The sequence below is a fragment of the Cherax quadricarinatus genome, chromosome 27, assembly GCF_038502225.1.
Source record: "Cherax quadricarinatus isolate ZL_2023a chromosome 27, ASM3850222v1, whole genome shotgun sequence".
Taxonomy (NCBI): domain Eukaryota; kingdom Metazoa; phylum Arthropoda; class Malacostraca; order Decapoda; family Parastacidae; genus Cherax; species Cherax quadricarinatus.
Window position 1 is genome coordinate 30,381,677 of NC_091318.1, and position 23,496 is coordinate 30,405,172.

At 42.6% G+C, this 23,496-nt stretch overlaps 1 protein-coding gene across 1 annotated transcript; it reads right to left on the reverse strand.

The window, feature by feature from the left end:
- Positions 1–1,173: 1,173 nt before the first annotated feature.
- Positions 1,174–21,621, reverse strand: LOC128691148 (putative uncharacterized protein DDB_G0277255). Its single transcript, XM_070089259.1, has 6 exons — positions 21,553–21,621; positions 20,467–20,522; positions 8,077–8,276; positions 7,679–7,909; positions 5,540–6,679; positions 1,174–1,412 (listed from the first exon to the last, which is right to left on the reverse strand). The coding sequence occupies exons 1-6, from the start codon at positions 21,619–21,621 to the stop codon at positions 1,174–1,176; spliced, it is 1,935 nt and encodes a 644-aa protein (XP_069945360.1).
- Positions 21,622–23,496: the final 1,875 nt, after the last annotated feature.

The window sequence follows — 23,496 nt, forward strand, 5'->3', positions numbered from 1 at the left end:
CTGAAACACGGGTAGGTTGATTGGCAATAAAAGAGGCTATATTAACTAACGTAATTAGTAAATTAGGTGGGAGGATGTAGTCGTACGGCTGGCGCCACTGAAGAGGGCAGGCGTGGCACAGACAAACAAACAGTTCTAAGCAACTTCCGTCCGTTTGTTTTCTTAGATTGTTGATGAAGAATAAAAAAAGGTCACAACACCATGGCTTTCCTCGCCCCAGTTGTCACCTGACAATGGTACAAACTGACCGAAACGTCGGTATAAGGCTCCTCTCCAAAATTTCAATGTTATTGTTTTGGTAAACTTTAATACACCTTTCATGATCTTTTTTTTTTTTTAATTTCAGTTTTACGGAAGAATACGATTAGATCGACTGGACAGCACGCACGCACGCACACACACACACACGCACACACACACACACACACACACACACACACACACACACACACACACACATACACACACACACACACACACACACACACACACACACACACACACACACACACACACACACACACACACACACACACACACACACACACACACACACACACACACACACACACACACACACACACACACACACATACACACACACACACACACACACACACACACACACACACACACACACACACACACACACACACACACATACACACACACACACACACACACACACACACACACACACACACACACACACACACACACACACACACACACACACACACGCACACGCACACACATACACACACACACACACACACACACACACACACACACACACACACACACACGCACACGCACACGCACAGAGACACACACACACACACACACACACACACACACACACATACACACACACACACACGCACACGCACACGCACACACATACACACACACACACACACACACACACACACACACACACACACACACACACACACACACACACACGCACACGCACACGCACACACACACACACACACACACACACACACACACACACACACACACACACACACACACACACACACACACACACACACACACACACACACACACACACACAGGGTTAGCACATTTTCTTGAGTATATTAATAACAATAATAACTCTATCTTACTGTGAGGAAACATTAACAAATACAAATACTTACATGCAAATTAGGGGGAGAGATATGTCAGAGAACTAGAGAGATAATACACGTAGAAGTGAGAGTACTCACCGCCGTCAGGAGATCCTAGCTTGGCTCTGTCTCTGACGGAGGCGGCTGAGCAGGAGGCCGCTTGTGGCACGGACTTACGGAGGGCTGCCCTCTCCCTGCGGCGCTGGGGACTGTCTCGCCGCACTACGCAGGCCTCCTCCACCGCCCCGAAGGTCACTCTAGATGCACGGCTCCTTTCTGGAGGTCAGAAGTGGTACAGGGGTTACTAGGAGGTTGGAATCATTCAGAGGTCGTTCAGATTTTACTGAGTATTTGAAAGGAAGATGAGTGTTATAGAAGTCATTAATTTTCTGGTCAATAAAAGTTATAAACACGCACGTACACTAACACTCAACTCTTCCTTAACAAAATCATTCACACTACCAAGCACATTAGACAAATAAATACAATCAAACAATGGTAAAACAAATACAATCACACGATGTTAAAATAAATATAATCAGAATATGTTAAAATACGCCACATCACTCAAGATAATTCCTTAAATTGTTGAAGTGAACGATCCCCTTCAATTTCCTCGAGGTCCCTACAGGTACACTTCTGAGTAATAATGAAACAGATTTGTGCCAGAGAAACTGAAACAGCGAAGAGACAAAGTTCTGAGACAAGCAGTTCACTACCAGTTGAGAAATGCGAGTTTGGTAAGGTCAATGGTCGCTCAGAACACATAATACTTTATTTAAATGTAAAATAAAAAATGGGTGAGGAAAGCCAACTGGAGAAATGTTACTGGCGACCATAGAGATGGAGAACACAAGTTGCTACATTACATACGGGATAGGTGTTCAACGGAACACCTATCACAAAACTCAGAGAGGGAAAATTCTTAGGAATCCACCTTGATAATAGCCTCATATTTCAGACACATGTACAAAAATTTCCAAGAAAGTCTCCAAGACCGTAGGTATACTATTGAAGATACGGTACTATGTTCCACAATCAGCTCTCCTGGCCCTGTATCACTCAATTATTTACCCCTATCTCACCTATGGAATCTGTGCATGGGGCTCAACAACAATAAATCATCTCCGACCACTAATTACCCAGCAAAAGGCTGCAGTCAGAATAACAAATTCCCACTACAGGCAGCACACTCCACCAATATTCAAAACTCTAAACCTACTCATCGTACAAAACATCTATACTTATTATTGTTCCTACTACATATAACTCCGATATAAACCCTCCCCTCAAACTTCTCCTTACCAATCTTAACAGAACACACGACCGTAATACAAAACACAGATCACTCTTTGATGTTCCCCGTGTCCATCTCACACTATGTAAAAATTTAATGCACATAAAAGGCCCAAAAATTTGGAATTCATTACTAGTGATTACCAAAGAAACACTGTCTGTATATCAATTCAAGACTCTTCTTAAAAACCACCTACTCACCCAAAACTAAATACACAGTACTTAATTTAACTTTACCTACATAGTTAGCAAATTACTTTCTACTGCCTCAAAATATCATTACTCACTGTGTTACTCCCCTAGCCTTAAGACCCCATAAATAAATGCTCAAAGATCAATAAATTCTCATATCTAATCTAATGCAAATACTGAATAATTTATATTTCATAAATGTATAACCTAGTTGTATAATTAGAGAAACCTTATCAAACTATGTTTTTATAACATTACCTAATAGAATAATCCATTCTCTTGAAAGCACTATAACTCATCTAATGACCATATGAACTGTTACTGCACTACAGATCATTGATTTGATTTGATTAGATCTGATTCATAAATTGTACGACTACATATAGTAAATTGATCATTTTGTTATATTATTGACTGTAATGTTTCAAAATTGTAAAACTATAATGCTTCAAAATTGAAATGTTCAAATTTCAATGTTTAAAATACTCAACTGTACTTGATATTGTAAATTGTTTACCGTAACTGTTACCATTAAATCTATTATAGCTTAGATAATCTTAAGTTAATTTTAAGCCTGCCCATAATGCTCTGCATACAAGGAGCTTTTGACATGTACACCCAACTACTATAATACCTTGTACAACTATGTATCATGTCCTAATAAACATTTATTATTATTGTAAGTTAGTGGAGGTCAACAGGTCGCAAAGACCAACCAGTTTTACATTATTATAGTTACGAAATGTGGTAAACCCGTGCGGGGAAGATGGTGTCATTCAGTGCTATATGATAAATGGGAATGTGAAGTGTTATCAGTGCTTTAATGCACTAACACCTGACTACAAAACTGAATATAAGATTTAGGAATCCAAACGCAGAATAAATTATTCATTCTTTTTTTTTTTATCAAAAAGAACTGTGGAAAAAATGTATTTTAGCTTTAAAACGCTAAAAATTTAGCTGTTTGTTATTGCATGACAGCCTGACGTCTTGCGTCTTGACTTCCTAACATCAGACACTGCCTGCACAACTGTCTCCAGTAAACAATCAAATATCACTCACCTGAGACTTATTACAGGATACAGCGTCAACATTCCCTTCCAGAGGTGCAAGCTTTGTAGATGAATGGTTCAAAGAACCGACACGTTGTTAAATTAGACACATGTGCAACTCTTGGGTATCTTTATTGAGGAAACGTTTCGCCACACAGTGGCTTCATCAGTCCATACCTCATTCTCCTCCTGTTCTTCAAGTTTATCCTTTGTATGGACTGATGAAGCCACTGTGTGGCGAAACGTTTCCTCAATAAAGATACCCAAAAGTTGCACATGTGTCTAATTTAACAGGTGCAAGCTTTACTGACTTAATAAACAAAACATGTAACAGATCTTCTAGTTATAACACATATTCAGAGTTGTGACATCAGCAACACGTGCCTAGAGTCTTCCTTCTAAGGTTCGACAACTGGTTCACAAGAGAACAAAAAACTAAAATGATCAATATTCGAGGAGAAAAATAAATTAGTCTCATGCAAGCTGAGAGTCACATGTCAACAAACTACTGATGGTAGAGGAAGGATCAAATTTCAAGTGGGATGGGGTCGAATGGCCTTCCAGGACCTGGAGTTTACCTGGAGAGAGTTCCGGGGGTCAACTCCCCCGTGGCCCGGTTTGTGACCAGGCCTCATGGTGGATCAGGGCCTGATCAACCAGGCTGTTACCGCTGGCTGCACACAATTCAACGTACGAACCACAGCCCGGCTGGTCAGGTACCGGTGCGATCTGTTATAAATATCTCGTACCGCTGCACTCATAATAATAATAATAATAATAATAATAATAATAATAATAATAATAATAATAATAATAATAATAATAATAATAATAATAATCTTTATTTCTACAAGTATGTGATACAACTTATATATACCTAGCTGATATCAACGCCATACTATATAGATAGCCCCTTGTTATGCAGAGTATTTCGGGTCACATCCAGGTACCTATTTACTGCTAGGGAACAGGGACAGCACAGATGTCTTAAGGAAACAAACCCCAATGTCTCCACTCGTACCGGGGATTAGACCACTGACCTCAGTGTGTGAGCTGAGTGCGCTACTAACCGAGTTACGGGACACCTACATGCACACTCTAACTAAAAACAAACCAACTCATTTAAAGTATTCACCAATAAATACAACTATGCAAAGTTAAACATATCTTACATTAATATAACATTGTTCATCCGTTGACAGTGTGGTATAGGGAAGACACCAGCTTTAACTACACACAACACTGATCATCTGTTGTACACTTACACTTCTTTCTTTGACTTCTTACACAAACTTTGACTTCTTATTTTGCACTCACCTGTCTCCTCAAATGCCTTTTATTTTTCTGCTGTCTACACCCCTAGAATCGTCCCTTCTGGATCAGCACTATCTTGTAGATATAATAATAATAATAATAATAATAATAATAATAATAATAATAATAATAATAATAATAATAATAATAATAATAATAATAATAATAATAATAATAATAATAATAATAATAATAATAATAATAATAATAATAATAATAATAATAAATGTTCTTTAGGTCATCTGAATTAAGATCTCTGCAGATTTCTGGTTGGACATCTACTGAAATAATAATGATGAATGTGTTTCCTGATTTTGGGTCTCAGGTCTGGTCTCAGACCGAGCCGCGGGGGCGTTGACCCCCGAAACCCTCTCCAGGTAAACTCCAGGTAACCCTACCTTGTACTAGTAGAAAATGACCGACGTGGCAAAATTACTACTAGTAGTAGTAGTAGTACTATCTTCACTCATACTACTACTGCTATATCTACCGCTATTACAACTACTACTACTACTAATAATAATAATGATAAATATAAGAGAGATTTACCGACGTCAGAGGTGACGGGTAAGGCGTTTTCCTTATTGGCATCTGTCTCAGTCCTCGTAGAGGTGAGGGCGTCTGCTGGCGTCGGGGTGTTCTTCTCTTGCTGCTGCTGCTGCTCTCCTGAACGACACTTCTTGTGCTCGTTGATTTCCATTTTTTCTTTCTTACAGGGGATGAAGTCATCCCCGGTACTGCCTTGCTCCTCTCCTCCCTCCTTCTCACCAACAATGCTCTCCTTAGCCTGGTTCTCCAGCTCACGAACCATCTTCTCGGGCACGTCCAGGCATTCCTTTTCGTAGGCATCGACGATGGGGCTCTCTGGCACCTGGGTGTAGCGGTTATCACCGTCGGAAGCCTCCGGAAGCTTCAGTGAGCTAGGCTGCTTCATGGGTGTGTTGTTGTGGTGCTGCTTGATGCCACCAGCGGCCCCACAGCTCTCCTTGTGCTTCAAGTAGTGCTTCAGTTTATGGAGTGAGAGTTCCTCCTTGCCGTTAGACAATATTGCGTCGTTCATCTTAACTTTCGTCTCTGCCATCTTCTGCTCAATGTCAGAAGGGTTTTCGTCGTCCGAAGTGTATTCGGGCGGCTCAAGTTTGGTAGTGTTTTTGTTACATGTTTCCCCGACGTCCTCTGTACTGCCCACTGGCTCTACATTTCCATTATCGTCCCCAGATTTATTGCACAAAAGTCCGTCACTCTGTAATTGGATTTTCGGTTTATCATAAAAGGATTTAATGAACGCGCCGCACTCTGTCAGTTCATTTACATTGTTATTATAAAGACTGTGGTCGGGGCTGAGATCATTACAGTGGAGAGAGACGTATGTAAAACTGGTGGAATCCACTGGCCAGCCCTCACACTCCTGGTATCCACAAGATGAAGAACTAGGTCGGCGGGATAGATACCCAAGAACTTCTAAATCTAACAAAGTCCTTGAATCTTTCTCTTTAACATTCTTAAAGTTCTTAAGGTCGCCCCTGGGTATGTCTACTTCCAGTGAACTGTAAGATTCTAAGTCAGATTCGTCGTTATCAATGGAGGAGAGGGAACCATTGGAGGAGGATGTGACGTGACGCAAGTGGTGGAGTCCCCCTGATGATATAGACGGGTGATGCAGACGATCACTGCTGAAACTCACGTTTTCTGTATTAACATAAGAAAACAACATATAATGACTAACTACAATAATTGTCCGGATATTTCCTACCGTAACGCTGGACGCATCACTGTAGGAATATACATGATAACACATCTCTACAAAATATAGAAATTATGTAATATTTTGGAGAGAAATAATAGCGCTCAGTAATGTCAAGATGCTAATAGAGTTTTGTATACTTCACAACAAATGACTTAAATTAGTGTAGTTAGGTAAGTGAAGAGCTTTATATTTAGGCTCCAGGGTGAATTTAAACATTTTTACACTTGTTTTATGTATTAAATTGTGTAGAAGTTATCCCAGGATTACCCAAATTTGTTTCCTTAATGGTCCTTACATCTTCTTAAAATTTTATTACCATACGGTGATGGAAATAGGGGTTTTAAGCAGCAGATACTCATCCAGGATATAAAAAAACACACAGTTTATAATATTTTAAGAATACAAAAACCCCACTATCTTCTCTGCACCTTCATCCAATCCAGTTCTGTATAATTGTGTAGTAGGTATTTGAGACCTGGTCATCTGCTGTAGGTACTACACAATTGTGTTCACATCACCTAGTACAGCACTAGTTTTGGCTCTTAACCATAACACAATTTGCAGCAAGATATTCTGGACACTGGTTGCCAGCAATTTTGTCTGCATGATTGAGTTTCAACTGTGTTACTCTGCTTGCCACATTTCTAGTCTTCGTATTTCATCCTGGCCTCGGGTGCCTAAGTCCAGAATGAATGTTACCAACCTATTTTGAGTAATTAAAGTATTCAAATTTGTTTTTGTTAAGGTAGAGTACCATGAAGAACAAAAAGAATCTGAATGACACTGTGTGCCCTGCGTGCCTGAACAGGTAAACACTGAGCCTGTATGTAGTCATTCAAATGTCTGGGGTAGGTAGGTACGTACCCGTCTGGAATATGGAGGTACTTATTTAGGATATGGAGGTGCCTGAAGGAGGCTTAGACTGTGGTTGGGAATCTTACCTGAGAGATCGGGCAGGGAGGAGGCTGGTGACGTTGTCATTCCATCCTCTCCCTCCGGCAGGCTGGTGCTGCTGGGGGTGCTGCTACTGCTGGTGGTAGGGGTGCTGCTACTGGTGGGAGTGCAGCTGCTGGTGGGGGTGCAGCTGCTGGTGGGGGTGCAGCTGCTGGTGGGGGTGCTACTGACAGTGTTACTGATGAAGTCGGTATCAATGGGGCTCCTCTTTCCAGAATCTGAAACAAATGGCGATGTGTTACTAGATCCGACGATAAATCGTAGTGGTGCTGGTGGTAAATGGTGGTGACAATGAATGTTAGTGATGGTGATACTGAATGGTGGTAACCCTCTGAGAGCTGCACAATTGTCAGTACAACGACGAGAACAAAAATAATCACCTTACCTGTCTCAACAATGAGCAGCGGATTCTCTAGTAGTGGGTAGACGCACTTGTCCCCTTCTGGATTGCACTTGTTGTTATTGTTGTTGTCGTTGTTGTGTTTGTTAATGAGGAGCACCACCTTCTCGTTGTCGTTGTCTTTGTTATTGTTGTTGTGGGCAGACGTGGTGTTGGTGCTGCTGGGGAGTGAATCCTGGGGTTTCCTGCCACCGACAACACAAGATATTGTTAGTGCTGGAAAGGGCGTAGGGATGACAAACATGAGGACAGACTTGAGTAAATGAGACTTCCCGACGATAGATACCTTTATTAACGACCACCTTTCGCCCACGGATACACAGAGGCTATATCATGCCACTGACTCGATGAAGTCTACTGTGTGATCGAAACATTGTTAATTATAAAGATATCCATTGCATTTAAGTGTCATAAGAACATAAGAAATGAGGAACACTGCAGTAGGCATGTTGGCCCATACTGGGAAGGTCTTTCACAAATCCAAGCCCACTTTCAGTGATACCCTAACAATAAGCTCTGATAAATCTATTAACTCGTGTGCAAGTTCCACACAAATCCAACCCTTACTCCACTTCCTCGGTATTTCCCTGTTATACTTCCAGGTATGATGAAAGAACTATAGGTTACAGAACAAGCTTTTATGACAACATTTCTCTCAATTCAGAGCTTTAACATGACTTGATAAAGTCATGTTCCAATAAAAATTTATTCTACAACGTGTGTTTTCATTTTCACGGAAGGTATTATTGAGAGCAAAGCTTCCTAAGTAATGCTAGAAGGGTTTAACTCTCCAAGGAATGACACAAGAGACAAATGCAGTGTAACGCGATCTTTATTGACAACGCTTAGCCTTCACAGTGGGCTTTATCGAGTAACAAACAGATTTAATGGGGGCAGGGGAAGAGAGGCTGTACATATATTTATGTATATTCTCTCTTCCCAGGAAGATCTGTTTGTGACTCGATAAAGCCCACTGTGTGGGCGAAACGCTTTCAATAAAGGATCACATTATACTGAATTTATGTCTCATCCCATCGTGACTATTTTATATCATTTGTCTCCTCCGAGGAATGTTCTCACATAACATTCTCATTAGTAAACTGGGAAAGGTGGGTCATACAGCGCCTGGGAAATGGGAGATAATCAGTTTGACACAAGGGGAAGGTATCTTTAATTCCTCGAATCAAGAGCCCTTCGACGTTATCAAGGCACATTGTTGAAGAGACAGTATTGTAAGTAACTGATATAGTTAGAAAATGCCTGCATGCTCTAAGGGCAATAATTGAGTGATACACAGTGATATGCACGGATACACAGTGATGAACAACAACAGTGTTAGAGGGATGTTAGGAAGTACTTCTTCAGTCCAAGGCTGGTTAGGAAGCGGAACTATCTGGACAAGGAGGTGATGAAAGAGGAGTCCGTACACAATTCTGAATGTCCCCAGAGTAAAGAACAGAAAGTAAAGCCAGGGCGGAGACTCGACGTCCACAACCACAATATACTTGAACAAACATGCCCAACTCTGCTTTGAAACTGTTGTGCTTGACAGACTAATTAGCTGAGAACCCTCGTCTTCCTTCTGCTCGTCATCTTAGCTTCTCCGGTGATGATATCTAAAGGAGGAAAGGTAAACATCACTCTCGTCATTAAGGAGATGCTGGAACCCTCATCTTGAGATCTTGAGAGCAAGAAGAGAGATGTACCTGGTGGGTTTGGTGTTGGTGAATCAGTGAGAGAGAGAGAGAGATAGAGAGAGAGAGAGAGAGAGAGAGAGAGAGAGAGAGAGAGAGAGAGAGAGAGAGAGAGAGAGAGAGAGAGAGAGAGAGAGAGAGAGAGAGAGAGATAAAGAGAGAAAAATAATGAATTACAGATATAAGAAAGAAAAGAGCAGGAGAACCAGATTATCATACTTAATAACAAATTTATAACGTTCTATGTGATGAGATCTAGTTGTGGTTACATTGATAGTAAAGCAAGTTGACGCTACAGTGAGATGTGATAGAACCTATGATAACGCATCCAGGAAACCAGCACATGAGAGTCATTGCTTCAAGAGTGCCAACAACGTACACTCGTTTTCAAGAGGCCGCGAGAGCTCTTGAGCCCCTCAGAGCTTTCAGATTCTCCGAGGAGCTCTCAGAGTCAGTGAATAGCCTTAAAGAAATTCCAAAACTTTTCTAGGAGTCATTAAGGAAATTGCAAAGATTTCTGAAGCTCAAAATGTCACTCAAAGGGACTAAGAAACTTTCAAGAATATTTAAAACTTTGTCAAAAATACGGAGGACTTTCGAAATATATTAATAAAGTAAAACTAGTGGGTGGAAGGAAAATGCCCGAAAGTAAAACATATAAAGACACGCATAACACATTAATATTTTATTACACAACGTTTCGTTCAAAAACGAATTTTTAAAAAGTTTGAAAAAGCTCATCTTTGAGTGAATGTTTTTTTTCATTATTAATATAATATAATATAATATAATATAATAATATCTTTATTTCTACAATACATGTGCAAAGTATACAGGCCTAGCTGACATCAGTGACATATATCGACACCATGCCTAACCCTTCTAGGGTAGGGTAGGTGCCTGAGCCCGAGCCTTTAGCTCATAAGACTGTCATTCCCATTTGCCCCCTTGGGGCGGGGATGGTAGACCAGGGAGGCCTAGCTTGTGGCTAGGCCTGGGGACAGTTGGTCCCAAAGATGAGGAGGTCCTTGTGCCTCCTCCCATGGGAGACTTAGGTCTCAGACACTCCCTAAAGAGGGAGCCAAGGCCGGGCCACCACTTGGAAAAGGCCCGGGCCGGGAGAATACCGGCTAATCTTTAATAATAATAATAATAATAATCAGTGACATACTATTATATAGAAAGCCGCTTGTTTTGCAGAGCATTTCGGGCAAATTAGGTCAGTTTTGTCCCAGGATGCGACCCACGCCAGTCGACTAACACCCAGGTACCCATTTTACACTGATGGGTGAACAGGGACAGCAGATGTCTTATGGAAACACGTCCTAATGTTTTCCAGCCGTACCTGAGATTCGAACTCCGGACCTCAGTATGTGAGCTGTGTTCGCAAGCGATCGAGCTACGGATACCATTACAAATAAGACAAGATAAGATAAGATTTCGTTCGGATTTTTAACCCCGGAGGGTTAGCCACCCAGGATAACCCAAGAAAGTCAGTGCGTCATCGAGGACTGTCTAACTTATTTCCATTGGGGTCCTTAATCTTGTCCCCCAGGATGCGACCCACACCAGTCGACTAACACCCAGGTACCTATTTACTGCTAGGTGAACAGGACAATAGGTGTAAGGAAACGTGTCGAAATGTTTCCACCCGCCGGGAATCGAACCCGGGCCCTCCGTGTGTGAAGCGGGAGCTTTAGCCACCAGGCCACCGGGCCTATAGTATAGTATAGTTCAGTAGCCTTTAAGTGTCTCCTGAAATGTTAAGAAACATTCAGTATTAAAGGAAACTGCGGATTTACATTTTTTAATGGCAATAATGTTAAGAAATGATCCCAGGACTGATCAAGGTTGTTTCAAAAAAACTAAAAGGCTTTATTTATGTCTCTCCTTAATTTAAATTCGCTGGACACTCTGTGAGTCGATGTTTCAAAGAAAGCGGAAGTTTATGGGAAATTCAGGAGGAACTATAAGCTTCCCGGATCAGAAATTATGGTGTCATCTATTCAATTCAATTCAATTCAATTCAATAGTCAATTCAATTCTATAGTCTATACCTTCACCGCTTTTTCCCTTCCCCCTCACCCCTACCCCTCCCTCACTCCAACCCTTCCCCTCACCCCTACCCCTCACCATCTTCCCCCTCCCCTCACCATCTTCCCCCTTCCCTCACCTTCTTCCCTCACCATCTTCCCCCTCCCTCACCCTCTTCCATCTTCCCTCACCCTCTTCCCCTCACCTCACCAACTTCCCCCTCCCCTCACCCTCTTCCCCCTTCCCTCACCCTACAACTCCTCCCCTCACCCTTTCCCCTCTTCCACAACCGATTCTAGCAACCTATCCAGTGTGATGGAATGCATCAGGGAAAGTATGTAACTACCGTTGTCACTGTGTAGGCCGCCGTCAGATAGAGTAGCAGCACACTGCTGGTGTACTCACGTAGAGTACAGTAGCAGCACACTGCTGGTGTACTCACGTAGAGTACAGTAGCAGCACACTGCTGGTGTACTCACGTAGAGTACAGTAGCAGCACACTGCTGGTGTACTCACGTAGAGTACAGTAGCAGCACACTGCTGGTGTACTCACGTAGAGTACAGTAGCAGCACACTGCTGGTGTACTCACGTAGAGTACAGTAGCAGCACACTGTTGGTGTACTCACGTAGAGTACAGTAGCAGCACACTGCTGGTGTACTCACGTAGAGTACAGTAGCAGCACACTGCTGGTGTACTCACGTAGAGTACAGTAGCAGCACACTGCTGGTGTACTCACGTAGAGTACAGTAGCAGCACACTACTGGTGTACTCACGTTGAGTACAGTAGCAGCATACTCCACCTGTCACCTAGTGCACAGGTGCCTCGTTGTGCTCCGGGTTTTTCGTGTTTTCACGGTCGCTCTTACGTGCTAGAACTTTAATTTGTGTCATCAATCCTATACGATACATCCCTCTAGCGCCTGGAACAAATCTTGGGCGGAAAACATTATATACTGAGTCAAAAAAGGAGAATTAGTGTGCACTAGCAGAGTTTACTGCCAGAGGGGAATCATAGGCCTGTCCCGTGTGGAAAAAAAATAATAATTGAACTTTTCATGTCAGAGGAAAGAAAGTCTCCCTGATAACATTGAGTATACATAGTGTATAGTGTATACTACAGTGGCTCCCTAGTATATTGATGATAAAGGCTAAAGTGTCATTTGAAAACAGGTGAATTTGTAAATGAAGTGATAAGCCTATAGAGGCAGGTGCCAGAAGTCGCCAGAACTTACCACAGGTCAGCTGTTTTTTAATAATCTTCCTGGCTTGCCAGTGTACTCGCATATAATCTAGTGATACCAGTGATTAGCAGAATACAGTGTTGTAGTAGCAACTAACCAGTATTATAATGGTACTTAGTGGAGTGGAGTGACTTTCATTAGTTTCTTTTTCTTGAAATACGAGACGTTACTGTGAATTTCATATAACCTGTAGTTACCAGCAGTCGCAATATACACAACGAGAAGCAATTATTACTACAGAAAAAGCGTCCTTCCTCCAAAATTTGCACCAGTCAACTATAGTGATAATATAGCATTTATTGTGGTGGAGACGGAAAAAAGAAAAAAAAAAAAAAAAAAAAAAAAAGAGAAAAGCCAGATACAGCGATTGATAAACAAGGAGGTGACCGTTCGTCATTGTAGGAGCTGCCAGATATCACCGGCTCTTCAACACGCAAGTTATACTTTTGTATCAGTCAAATCACATATTACTCGGGTAGATAATTTCCAGTAGATCCTTCATGTGTTAGCTCAAATCACCGACCAGTATGTTTTAAATAAGTGACCCACTGATCAGAGCAGATCGACTGGCCCGAACCCTTGCCTGGTCCGAACCCTTGACTGGTCCGAACCCGGGACTGGTTTCAAACAGTTTCGTTGGACAATAAAGCAGACTGTAAACGGATGGGGTTGTAGGCGCCCTATAAACACAAACATTAAAAATCAGGAACGTGACGGTAAGCTGTCCAATATACAAAAAGAGTTAGAAACAGAAATACAAATAGCTAGAGCTTCATTTAAGGTTATTAATAGAATTTTCAAGAGGTTGCTAGTAGAATTGCAGTAAATCAACCATTCAAATCATTATGAAGCCCTGTGTAGTCTGTGGTCAGTCAAACAAACGGGCTTCCACATGGATAAATTGTCATTTTTGTGGAAATTGGTGTCACGCCCCTTGTGCAGATATCCCAGAACTAGCTACAAGCAGTATTAAAACAGAGAAGTGTTTTTGGGTATGCTCAAATGAGGAAAAACTGTGGACTAAAATCACAAGGGTATTAAAAGAGGACAACATCAAAGCTGCTTTCATAGAAAACCTGGAAGCTTTCTACAACAGATGGGAACATAAAATGTCTGGGCTGAATGGTACTGCCCTTGATACTGGCCATGTAGTCATAAACTGTAAGGCTGGAGGTGATGTCCTGGTAGTCAGTAAATGTGGGGCTGATAGTGCTGTCCTGGGAGACAGTAATGGTGAAGCTGGAGGTGCTGTCCTGGGAGACAGTAATGGTGAAGCTGGAGGTGTCCTGGGAGACAGTAATGGTGAAGCTGGAGGTGCTGTCCTGGGAGACAGAAATGGTGAAGCTGGAGATACTGTCCTGGGAGACAGAAATGGTGAAGCTGGAGGTGCTGTCCTGGGAGACAGAAATGGTGAAGCTGGAGATACTGTCCTGGGAGACAGTAATGGTGAAGCTGGAGGTGCTGTCCTGGGAGACAGAAATGGTGAAGCTGGAGATACTGTCCTGGGAGACAGAAATGGTGAAGCTGGAGATATTGTCCAGGGAGTCGGGAATTATACGCAGGAAGGAATACATATAAATGACCTCATAGGGGACAGGAGCCATAGTAGGGAAACAAGTGTAGTCAAAGATAAGATAAAACCAATATTGCAAACTAGAAATACCGCAGGAAATAGCAAACAAGAGGACTCCAATAGCAATAGTGAGGATAAATTACCAAAAACAACTGGTGGGAGCTCCATTGTTGGTGCTAGGGAGGATAGAAGTAAGACAGGGAAACATGCACCAACAGGGAATACAGTCACAGAAACCCAAGGCAAGCGGAAACCAAGCCTGTGCACATACTATGCACTTGGTATCTGCTGGCATGGGAAATCTGGAAAAACAGATGGGACATGCAACTATGACCACCCTAGAAAATGCCATGCCCATATGAAAACAGGAAAATGCAAACTCCCTTCCTGTAAGCTTTTTCACCCTGAAATGTGTACCTCTTCAGTACAGGAAAGACTGTGCTATAACTTAAATTGCCAGGCATACCATCTAAAGGGGACAAAAAGATACAAAACATCCAGGCCAGGGGAAAACCTGGGTAGCCACAGCCACTCAAGAGGGAGAGGTTTTTTAGTGCCAGGAAGGAAAAAAAACTGGCAGGAAATGGCAGAAATCGTACACCAAATCCAGTCATTCCTGGAGTGGAACCACAGTCGATGGCCTCCACTCCAAACCAACAGATACAGATACTAATGCCGGAAAAAAAATCCCCCCCCAGTACCAACAATACCACCAGTCCGATAACATTCTTCTTTGCAAATATACAGGGTCTAAAGCCAGCTACAAACAACAAAATACCTTTCATCCGTGGACTGCTTGCAGAGGCAAAGGCAATGTTCGCGGCTTTCACTGAGACCCACATAAAGGATCACTTGGACAACGAAGTATGGATCCCAGGTTACAACCTATACAGATGTGACAGAGTGAACAGGCAAAAGGGGGGGGTTGGCCTGTACATTGCAGAGTCACTTGTTTGCACAGAACTGCTTAATGCCTCAAATGACGTAGTGGAAGTTTTAGCAGTAAAGGTCGAGAACCAAAACCTAGTCATTGTGGTAGTCTACAAGCCTCCGGATGCAACATCCCAGCAATTCCAGGAACAGCTGTTAAAAATTGACCACTGTCTGGAAAATCTTCCAGCTCCTGCACCCAACATCTTGCTCCTGGGGGATTTCAACTTAAGGCACCTAAAATGGAGGAATATAGCAAATAATATTGTTGCAGAAATAACACCAGGAGGCAGCTCTGATGAAAACTCACACTCACACGAGCTTTTAAATCTCTGCACAAAATTCAATTTAAACCAGCAAATAATAGAGCCTACAAGACTGGAGAATACACTAGACCTCATCTTCACTAACAATGATGACCTGATAAGAAATGTCACCATATCAAAAACAATATACTCAGATCACAACATAATTGAGGTTCAGACATGTATGCATGGAGCCCCAGACCGACAAAATGAGACTAGTCATGAGGGAGCATTCACCAAATTCAACTTCAATAACAAAAACATAAAGTGGGACCAAGTAAACCAAGTCCTAACCGATATAAGCTGGGAAGATATACTAAGCAACACAGACCCAAACTTATGCCTAGAACAGATTAACTCGGTGGCACTCGATGTATGCACAAGGCTTATTCCTCTAAGAAAAAGGAGGAGTAGATGTAAAATAGAAAGAGACAGGCGCTCCCTTTACAGGCGACGGAAAAGAATAACAGAGCGGCTAAAAGAGGTCAATATATCTGAAATGCGCAGGGAGACACTGGTCAGAGAAATAGCAAGCATCGAACTTAAGCTAAAAGAATCCTTTAGGAGTCAGGAATCGCGGGAAGAACTAAAAGCCATAAATGAAATCGAAAGAAACCCAAAGTATTTCTTCTCCTATGCCAAATCAAAATCGAGAACAACGTCCAGTATTGGGCCCCTACTTAAACAAGATGGGTCCTACACAGATGACAGCAAGGAAATGAGTGAGCTACTCAAGTCCCAATATGACTCAGTTTTTAGCAAGCCGCTAACCAGACTGAGAGTCGAAGACCAAAATGAATTTTTTATGAGAGAGCCACAAAATTTGACTAACACAAGCCTATCCGATGTTATCCTGACGCCAAATGACTTCGAACAGGCGATAAATGACATGCCCATGCACTCTGCCCCAGGGCCAGACTCATGGAACTCTGTGTTCATCAAGAACTGCAAGAAGCCCCTATCACGAGCCTTTTCCATCCTATGGAGAGGGAGCATGGACACGGGGGTCGTCCCTCAGTTACTAAAAACAACAGACATAGCCCCACTCCACAAAGGGGGCAGTAAAGCAACAGCAAAGAACTACAGACCAATAGCACTAACATCCCATATCATAAAAATCTTTGAAAGGGTCCTAAGAAGCAAGATCACCACCCATCTAGAAACCCATCAGTTACACAACCCAGGGCAACATGGGTTTAGAACAGGTCGCTCCTGTCTGTCTCAACTACTGGATCACTACGACAAGGTCCTAAATGCACTAGAAGACAAAAAGAATGCAGATGTAATATATACAGACTTTGCAAAAGCCTTCGACAAGTGTGACCATGGCGTAATAGCGCACAAAATGCGCGCTAAAGGAATAACAGGAAAAGTCGGTCGATGGATCTATAATTTCCTCACTAACAGAACACAGAGAGTAGTCGTCAACAGAGTAAAGTCCGAGGCAGCTACGGTGACAAGCTCTGTCCCACAAGGCACAGTACTAGCTCCCATCTTGTTCCTCATCCTCATATCCGACATAGACAAGGATGTCAGCCACAGCACCGTGTCTTCCTTTGCAGATGACACCCGAATCTGCATGACAGTGTCTTCCATTGCAGACACTGCAAGGCTCCAGGCGGACATCAACCAAATCTTTCAGTGGGCTGCAGAAAACAATATGAAGTTCAACGATGAGAAATTTCAATTACTCAGATATGGTAAACATGAGGAAATTAAATCTTCATCAGAGTACAAAACAAATTCTGGCCACAAAATAGAGCGAAACACCAACGTCAAAGACCTAGGAGTGATTATGTCGGAGGATCTCACCTTCAAGGACCATAACATTGTATCAATCGCATCTGCTAGAAAAATGACAGGATGGATAATGAGAACCTTCAAAACTAGGGAGGCCAAGCCCATGATGACACTCTTCAGGTCACTTGTTCTATCTAGGCTGGAATATTGCTGCACTCTAACAGCACCTTTCAAGGCAGGTGAAATTGCCGACCTAGAAAATGTACAGAGAACTTTCACGGCGCGCATAACGGAGATAAAACACCTCAATTACTGGGAGCGCTTGAGGTTTCTAAACCTGTATTCCCTGGAACGCAGGAGGGAGAGATACATGATTATATACACCTGGAAAATCCTAGAGGGACTAGTACCAAACTTGCACACGAAAATCACTCACTACGAAAGCAAAAGACTTGGCAGACGATGCACCATCCCCCCAATGAAAAGCAGGGGTGTCACTAGCACGTTAAGAGACCATACAATAAGTGTCAGGGGCCCGAGACTGTTCAACTGCCTCCCAGCACACATAAGGGGGATTACCAACAGACCCCTGGCAGTCTTCAAGCTGGCACTGGACAAGCACCTAAAGACAGTTCCTGATCAGCCGGGCTGTGGCTCGTACGTTGGTTTGCGTGCAGCCAGCAGCAACAGCCTGGTTGATCAGGCGCTGATCCACCAGGAGGCCTGGTCACAGACCGGGCCGCGGGGGCGTTGACCCCCGAAACTCTCTCCAGGTAAACTCCAGGTAAAACTGCAGGTGTACTCTGCTTAATATTGTTTAATAACAAATCAACAACAAATATTAGAAAAATATCCAACATCTTCAGAGCTCTGAAATTTTTATTTTTTTATATCAATAATATAAAAGGTTCTCTAAAAGGCTTTGCTGAAATATAAAAATAAAGATTAAGCAACATCTTGTAATAAGTAACGTCTTTTAATAAGCAGGAAACTTTCAACTGTCTGATGCTGTTGTAGACCTATGGCATTTAGTGTTCTCATATAAGAGCATAAGAAAGAGCACAGCTGCAGGCCTACTGGCTCATGCTAGGTAGGTCCAGGTCACACCCACTTAAGAAAGAAGGAGCACTGCTGCAGACCTACTGGCTCATGCTAGGCAAGTCCACCTCACGCTCACCCACACCCATTCATGTAATTGTCAAACCTATTTTTAAAGCTACTCATGGTTTTCGCTTCCACAACTCGATTACCAAACTAATGCTTTCCTATATCCTTTCTAAATCTAAATTTTTCCAACTGGAACCCATTGCTGCGAGTCCCACTCTGAGCTTCGGAAACCTTAGCAACCTTACACTGGAGCTTCTTAATATTCATAAAGTGTTCGCCCAAAATTCTGGAAATCTTGAAAAGCTTCAATAAGGTTTCCGGACTCTCTCACTGTTGTAATAAAAAAATAAAAAGGAAAAACTCTGAGAATCTGTTGAAAGTCTCCGAGAATATCTGCAATCTTTCTCCGAGACCAAAAATTTATGAGTTTCCAGAGGAAAAATAAGCCTGGGAGCGCTTGTAGCACTCAAAGAAACTGACTTCAAAGCAATTTCATCCAACATAGAAGCACTTCCCTCTTGCTGAGAGAAGCAGTGAAGGTGTCCCAGTCCCAGGCCAGGTGATCAATGCTTAAAAGGGCAGTGAATAAAAAAGATTTTTTTCTGCTTATTAACTCCGATGGACTCTCCATCCACAATAACCCAATAAATGTAATTAGTATAAATTATTTCTGTTGAGGTCCTTCCCTACAATGCAGCTCACGTACCTATTTATCACTAGATGAACAGGAACAGCAGGTGTAAAGAGACTTGACAATACGTGTCACTCTTCCTGGGAATCAACTTCTAGTTTTTTCGGTTGTAAGCTGAACGCAATAGCACTGAGTGACCTAGTCTCAGACCCGGGGATCAATATTCAAAATGGTTCCTGACAACAGTCCTACAACACCATACTGAGCGTCAGAACAATTGCAAATGTGCTGCAAATTCAAGAATAAGCGAAGTTGAAAGACAATTTGAGAGTCGTATATCATCAAAGGCCAAAACTGAGCCAAAGTTACGCCATAACCACATAAGAAGAAAACACTGAGGGAACAAGTGAGGAAACTGAAGAAGGAAGAGGGACGCTGACGGAGAATGGCAGAGAAGTATGAGTAGTATTCAACAAAGAATTCAGAGAGATCTTCACAGAATCCTTGTTTGGAAATCCTTCTGAATTTAACGAACGCCGTGGCGGAATAGTTTCAGCACTGATATTAGAGTTGAGTCTTCAGGATTTGAGGAGCAGACGTCCCTGGTGTAGGAAGGGGCACTGAGGAGCAGACGTCCCTGGTGTAGGAAGGAACACTGAGGAGCAGACGTCCCTGGTGTAGGAAGGAGCACTGAGGAGCAGACGTCCCTGGTGTAGGAAGGAGCACTGAGGAGCAGACGTCCCTGGTGTAGGAAGGAGCACTGGGTAACAGGCTTAGCTAACATGATGACCACAACTGCTACATCATCTCTAGTCTACTAAGACATGTTTTGAGAACACATGTTAGTGGTGACAGCTGCGACAGCGCGTGCATCAGTGCATGTGTGTGCAGGTAAAACATCTGGCGAACATCTGGGGAGGAGGTGGTCAAGTGTACTCCTAGATCAGAGCCACAAATGTTTACTTAGATCAGAGTCACAAATATTTACTTAGATAAAAAATAACAGATGTTTACTAAGATCAGAGACATATATATTTACTTAGATCTGAGACGTAGGTGTTTACTTAGATCAGAAACGCAGATGTTTACCTAGATCAGAGACACACATGTTTACTTACATCAGACAGATGCCGCCCCTGGAAGCGTTGTTTTCTTTCAGATGCATAGCCAACACCTGTAGAGGAAGAGAAACAGGTGTTAATTACTAAAGTTATACATATAGAAACGCAAAATCCGTAGGGGACACATAGGGGTACAGTTTATTAGTACCAGCAAACTTGTCATTTATAAATACAGGTGTTCAGTGAGTAGATATAGCCTGTTACCAGCATCAAACACCTGTCCTTTAAAAAATACAGGTGTTTAATGAATGTGAGACGAAGGAACGAGTTTATCTCACCTGTCATGGTAGTAGGTAGAACTTAATTAGTCTGCTTATTTTCGTGATCTTTATTGTAACCTGCTGAGTTATGGACAGGTGAGAGACAGACAGCAGGAAGACAGGCAGGTTGACAGAAAGAGAGGCAGGCAGGCAGGCAGGCACACATACAGGTAGGTTGGAAGACAGACAGGCAGGCAGGAGACAAAGCATGTCTTGGATAAGCTTTAAGAAAGCTAATGATTGAGGACAGGCATCTCCACCCTGTATTCCCATCTTGTATCCCCATTCTATATCTCCATCCTGTATCTCCAACCCTGTATCTCTATCCTGTATCTCCAGTCCTGTATCTCCATCCTGTATTTCCATCCTGTATCTCAAACCCTGTATCCCCATCCTATATCTCCATCCTATATCTCCATCCTGTATCTCCAACCCTGTATCTCCATCCTGTATCTCCATCCTGTATTTCCAACCCTGTATCTCCACCCTGTGTCACGATACATCTCACCTGTACTGTTTCTGAAGTTCTTCAACAACATGCCCGAGGAGACAGTCGTATGCATCCTTGTTGGCAGAAGATGAGGAACTAATGAGGACATTGGCAAGAGGAGAGGCCCAAGAAAGGCTACAAATGGACCTCAACAAGTGGTTACTGGAATTCCATCTCGCATGCACAAGGTTACGATAATTAAGGAAGGGCAAAAAAGACCAGAAACAGAGTACAGGCTCCGGAATAAAAGCTACAAACCTTATTCAGGAAAAAAAAGGTACTAGGGGTGAACACTATACCTAGCATATCGCCAGCTCACATTACCTCAATTACCTGAGCAGCAAATGCGCTTCTTGCAAATCTAAGATTAGCTTTCAGGAATCTCAACAATGAGTTATTCATGGCTCTATACACAACATATGTCAGACCCTTGGAGTATGCAGTGCCAGTATATAACCCACGCTTGATCAAACATGCCGAGAAACTGGAAAAAGTGCAGAGGTTTGCTACAAGATTAGTCCCAGAGCCAATAACCTGATAACAGAGGACAGAATAACCAGGCGAGACATGATAACGAAGATCAAAATACTGAGAACTGACAGGGTAGACAGGTACAGACTGTTCGAGAGGTAGGTAACAGGTACAGGAGAGCATAGCTGGAAGTTAAAAGCGCAGATTAGTCGCAGGGAGGTTAGGTAATATTTATTCAGCCTCAGAGCTGTTAGGAAGCGAGACGATTTGGACAGCGAAGTGGTAGATGCATGATCTACACACAGCTTCAAGAATATGTATGAAAGGACTCAGGAAGCCAGGACATAATGATCCCGGTAGCGGCCAGTTTGAGAGGCAGAGCCAGGAGCTGAGACTTAACCTCTGCAACCACAAATAGGTGACTATAAGACGCAATTTCATAACAATCATAATACACACACACATATATATATATATATATATATATATATATATATATATATATATATATATATATATATATATATATATATATATATATATATATATATATATATATATATATATATATATATATATATATATATATATATGTATATATATTTACCTGGAGTTTACCTGGAGAGAGTTCCGGGGGTCAACGCCCCCGCGGCCCGGTCTGTGACCAGGCCTCCTGGTGGATCAGAGCCTGATCAACCAGGCTGTTGCTGCTGGCTGCACGCAAACCAGCGTACGAGCCACAGCCCGGCTGGTCAGGAACCGACTTTAGGTGCTTGTCCAGTGCCAGCTTGAATACTGCCAGGGGTCTGTTGGTAATCCCCCTTATGTATGCTGGGAGGCAGTTGAACAGTCTCGGGCCCCTGACACTTATTGTATGGTCTCTTAACGTGCTAGTGACACCCCTGCTTTTCATTGGGGGGATGTTGCATCGTCTGCCAAGTCTTTTGCTTTCGTAGTGAGTGATTTTCGTGTGCAAGTTCGGTACTAGTCCCTCTAGGATTTTCCAGGTGTATATAATCATGTATCTCTCCCGCCTGCGTTCCAGGGAATACAGGTTCAGGAACCTCAAGCGCTCCCAGTAATTGAGGTGTTTTATCTCCGTTATGCGCGCCGTGAAGGTTCTCTGTACATTTTCTAGGTCAGCAATTTCACCTGCCTTGAAAGGTGCTGTTAGTGTGCAGCAATATTCCAGCCTAGATAGAACAAGTAACCTGAAGAGTGTCATCATGGGCTTGGCCTCCCTAGTTTTGAAGGTTCTCATTATCCATCCTGTCATTTTTCTAGTAGATGCGATTGATACAATGTTATGGTCCTTGAAGGTGAGATCCTCCGAAATGATCACTCCCAGGTCTTTGACGTTGGTGTTTCGCTCTATTTTGTGGCCAGAATTTGTTATGTACTCTGATGAAGATTTAATTTCCTCGTGTTTACCATATCTGAGTAATTGAAATTTCTCATCGTTGAACTTCATATTGTTTTCTGCAGCCCACTGAAAGATTTGGTTGATGTCCGCCTGGAGCCTTGCAGTGTCTGCAATGGAAGACACTGTCATGAAGATTCGGGTGTCATCTGCAAAGGAAGACACGGTGCTGTGGCTGACATCCTTGTCTATGTCGGATATGAGGATGAGGAACAAGATGGGAGCGAGTACTGTGCCTTGTGGAACAGAGCTTTTCACCGTAGCTGCCTCGGAGTTTACTCTGTTGACGACTACTCTCTGTGTTCTGTTAGTGAGGAAATTATAGATCCATCGACCGACTTTTCCTGTTATTCCTTTAGTACGCATTTTGTGCGCTATTTCGCCAT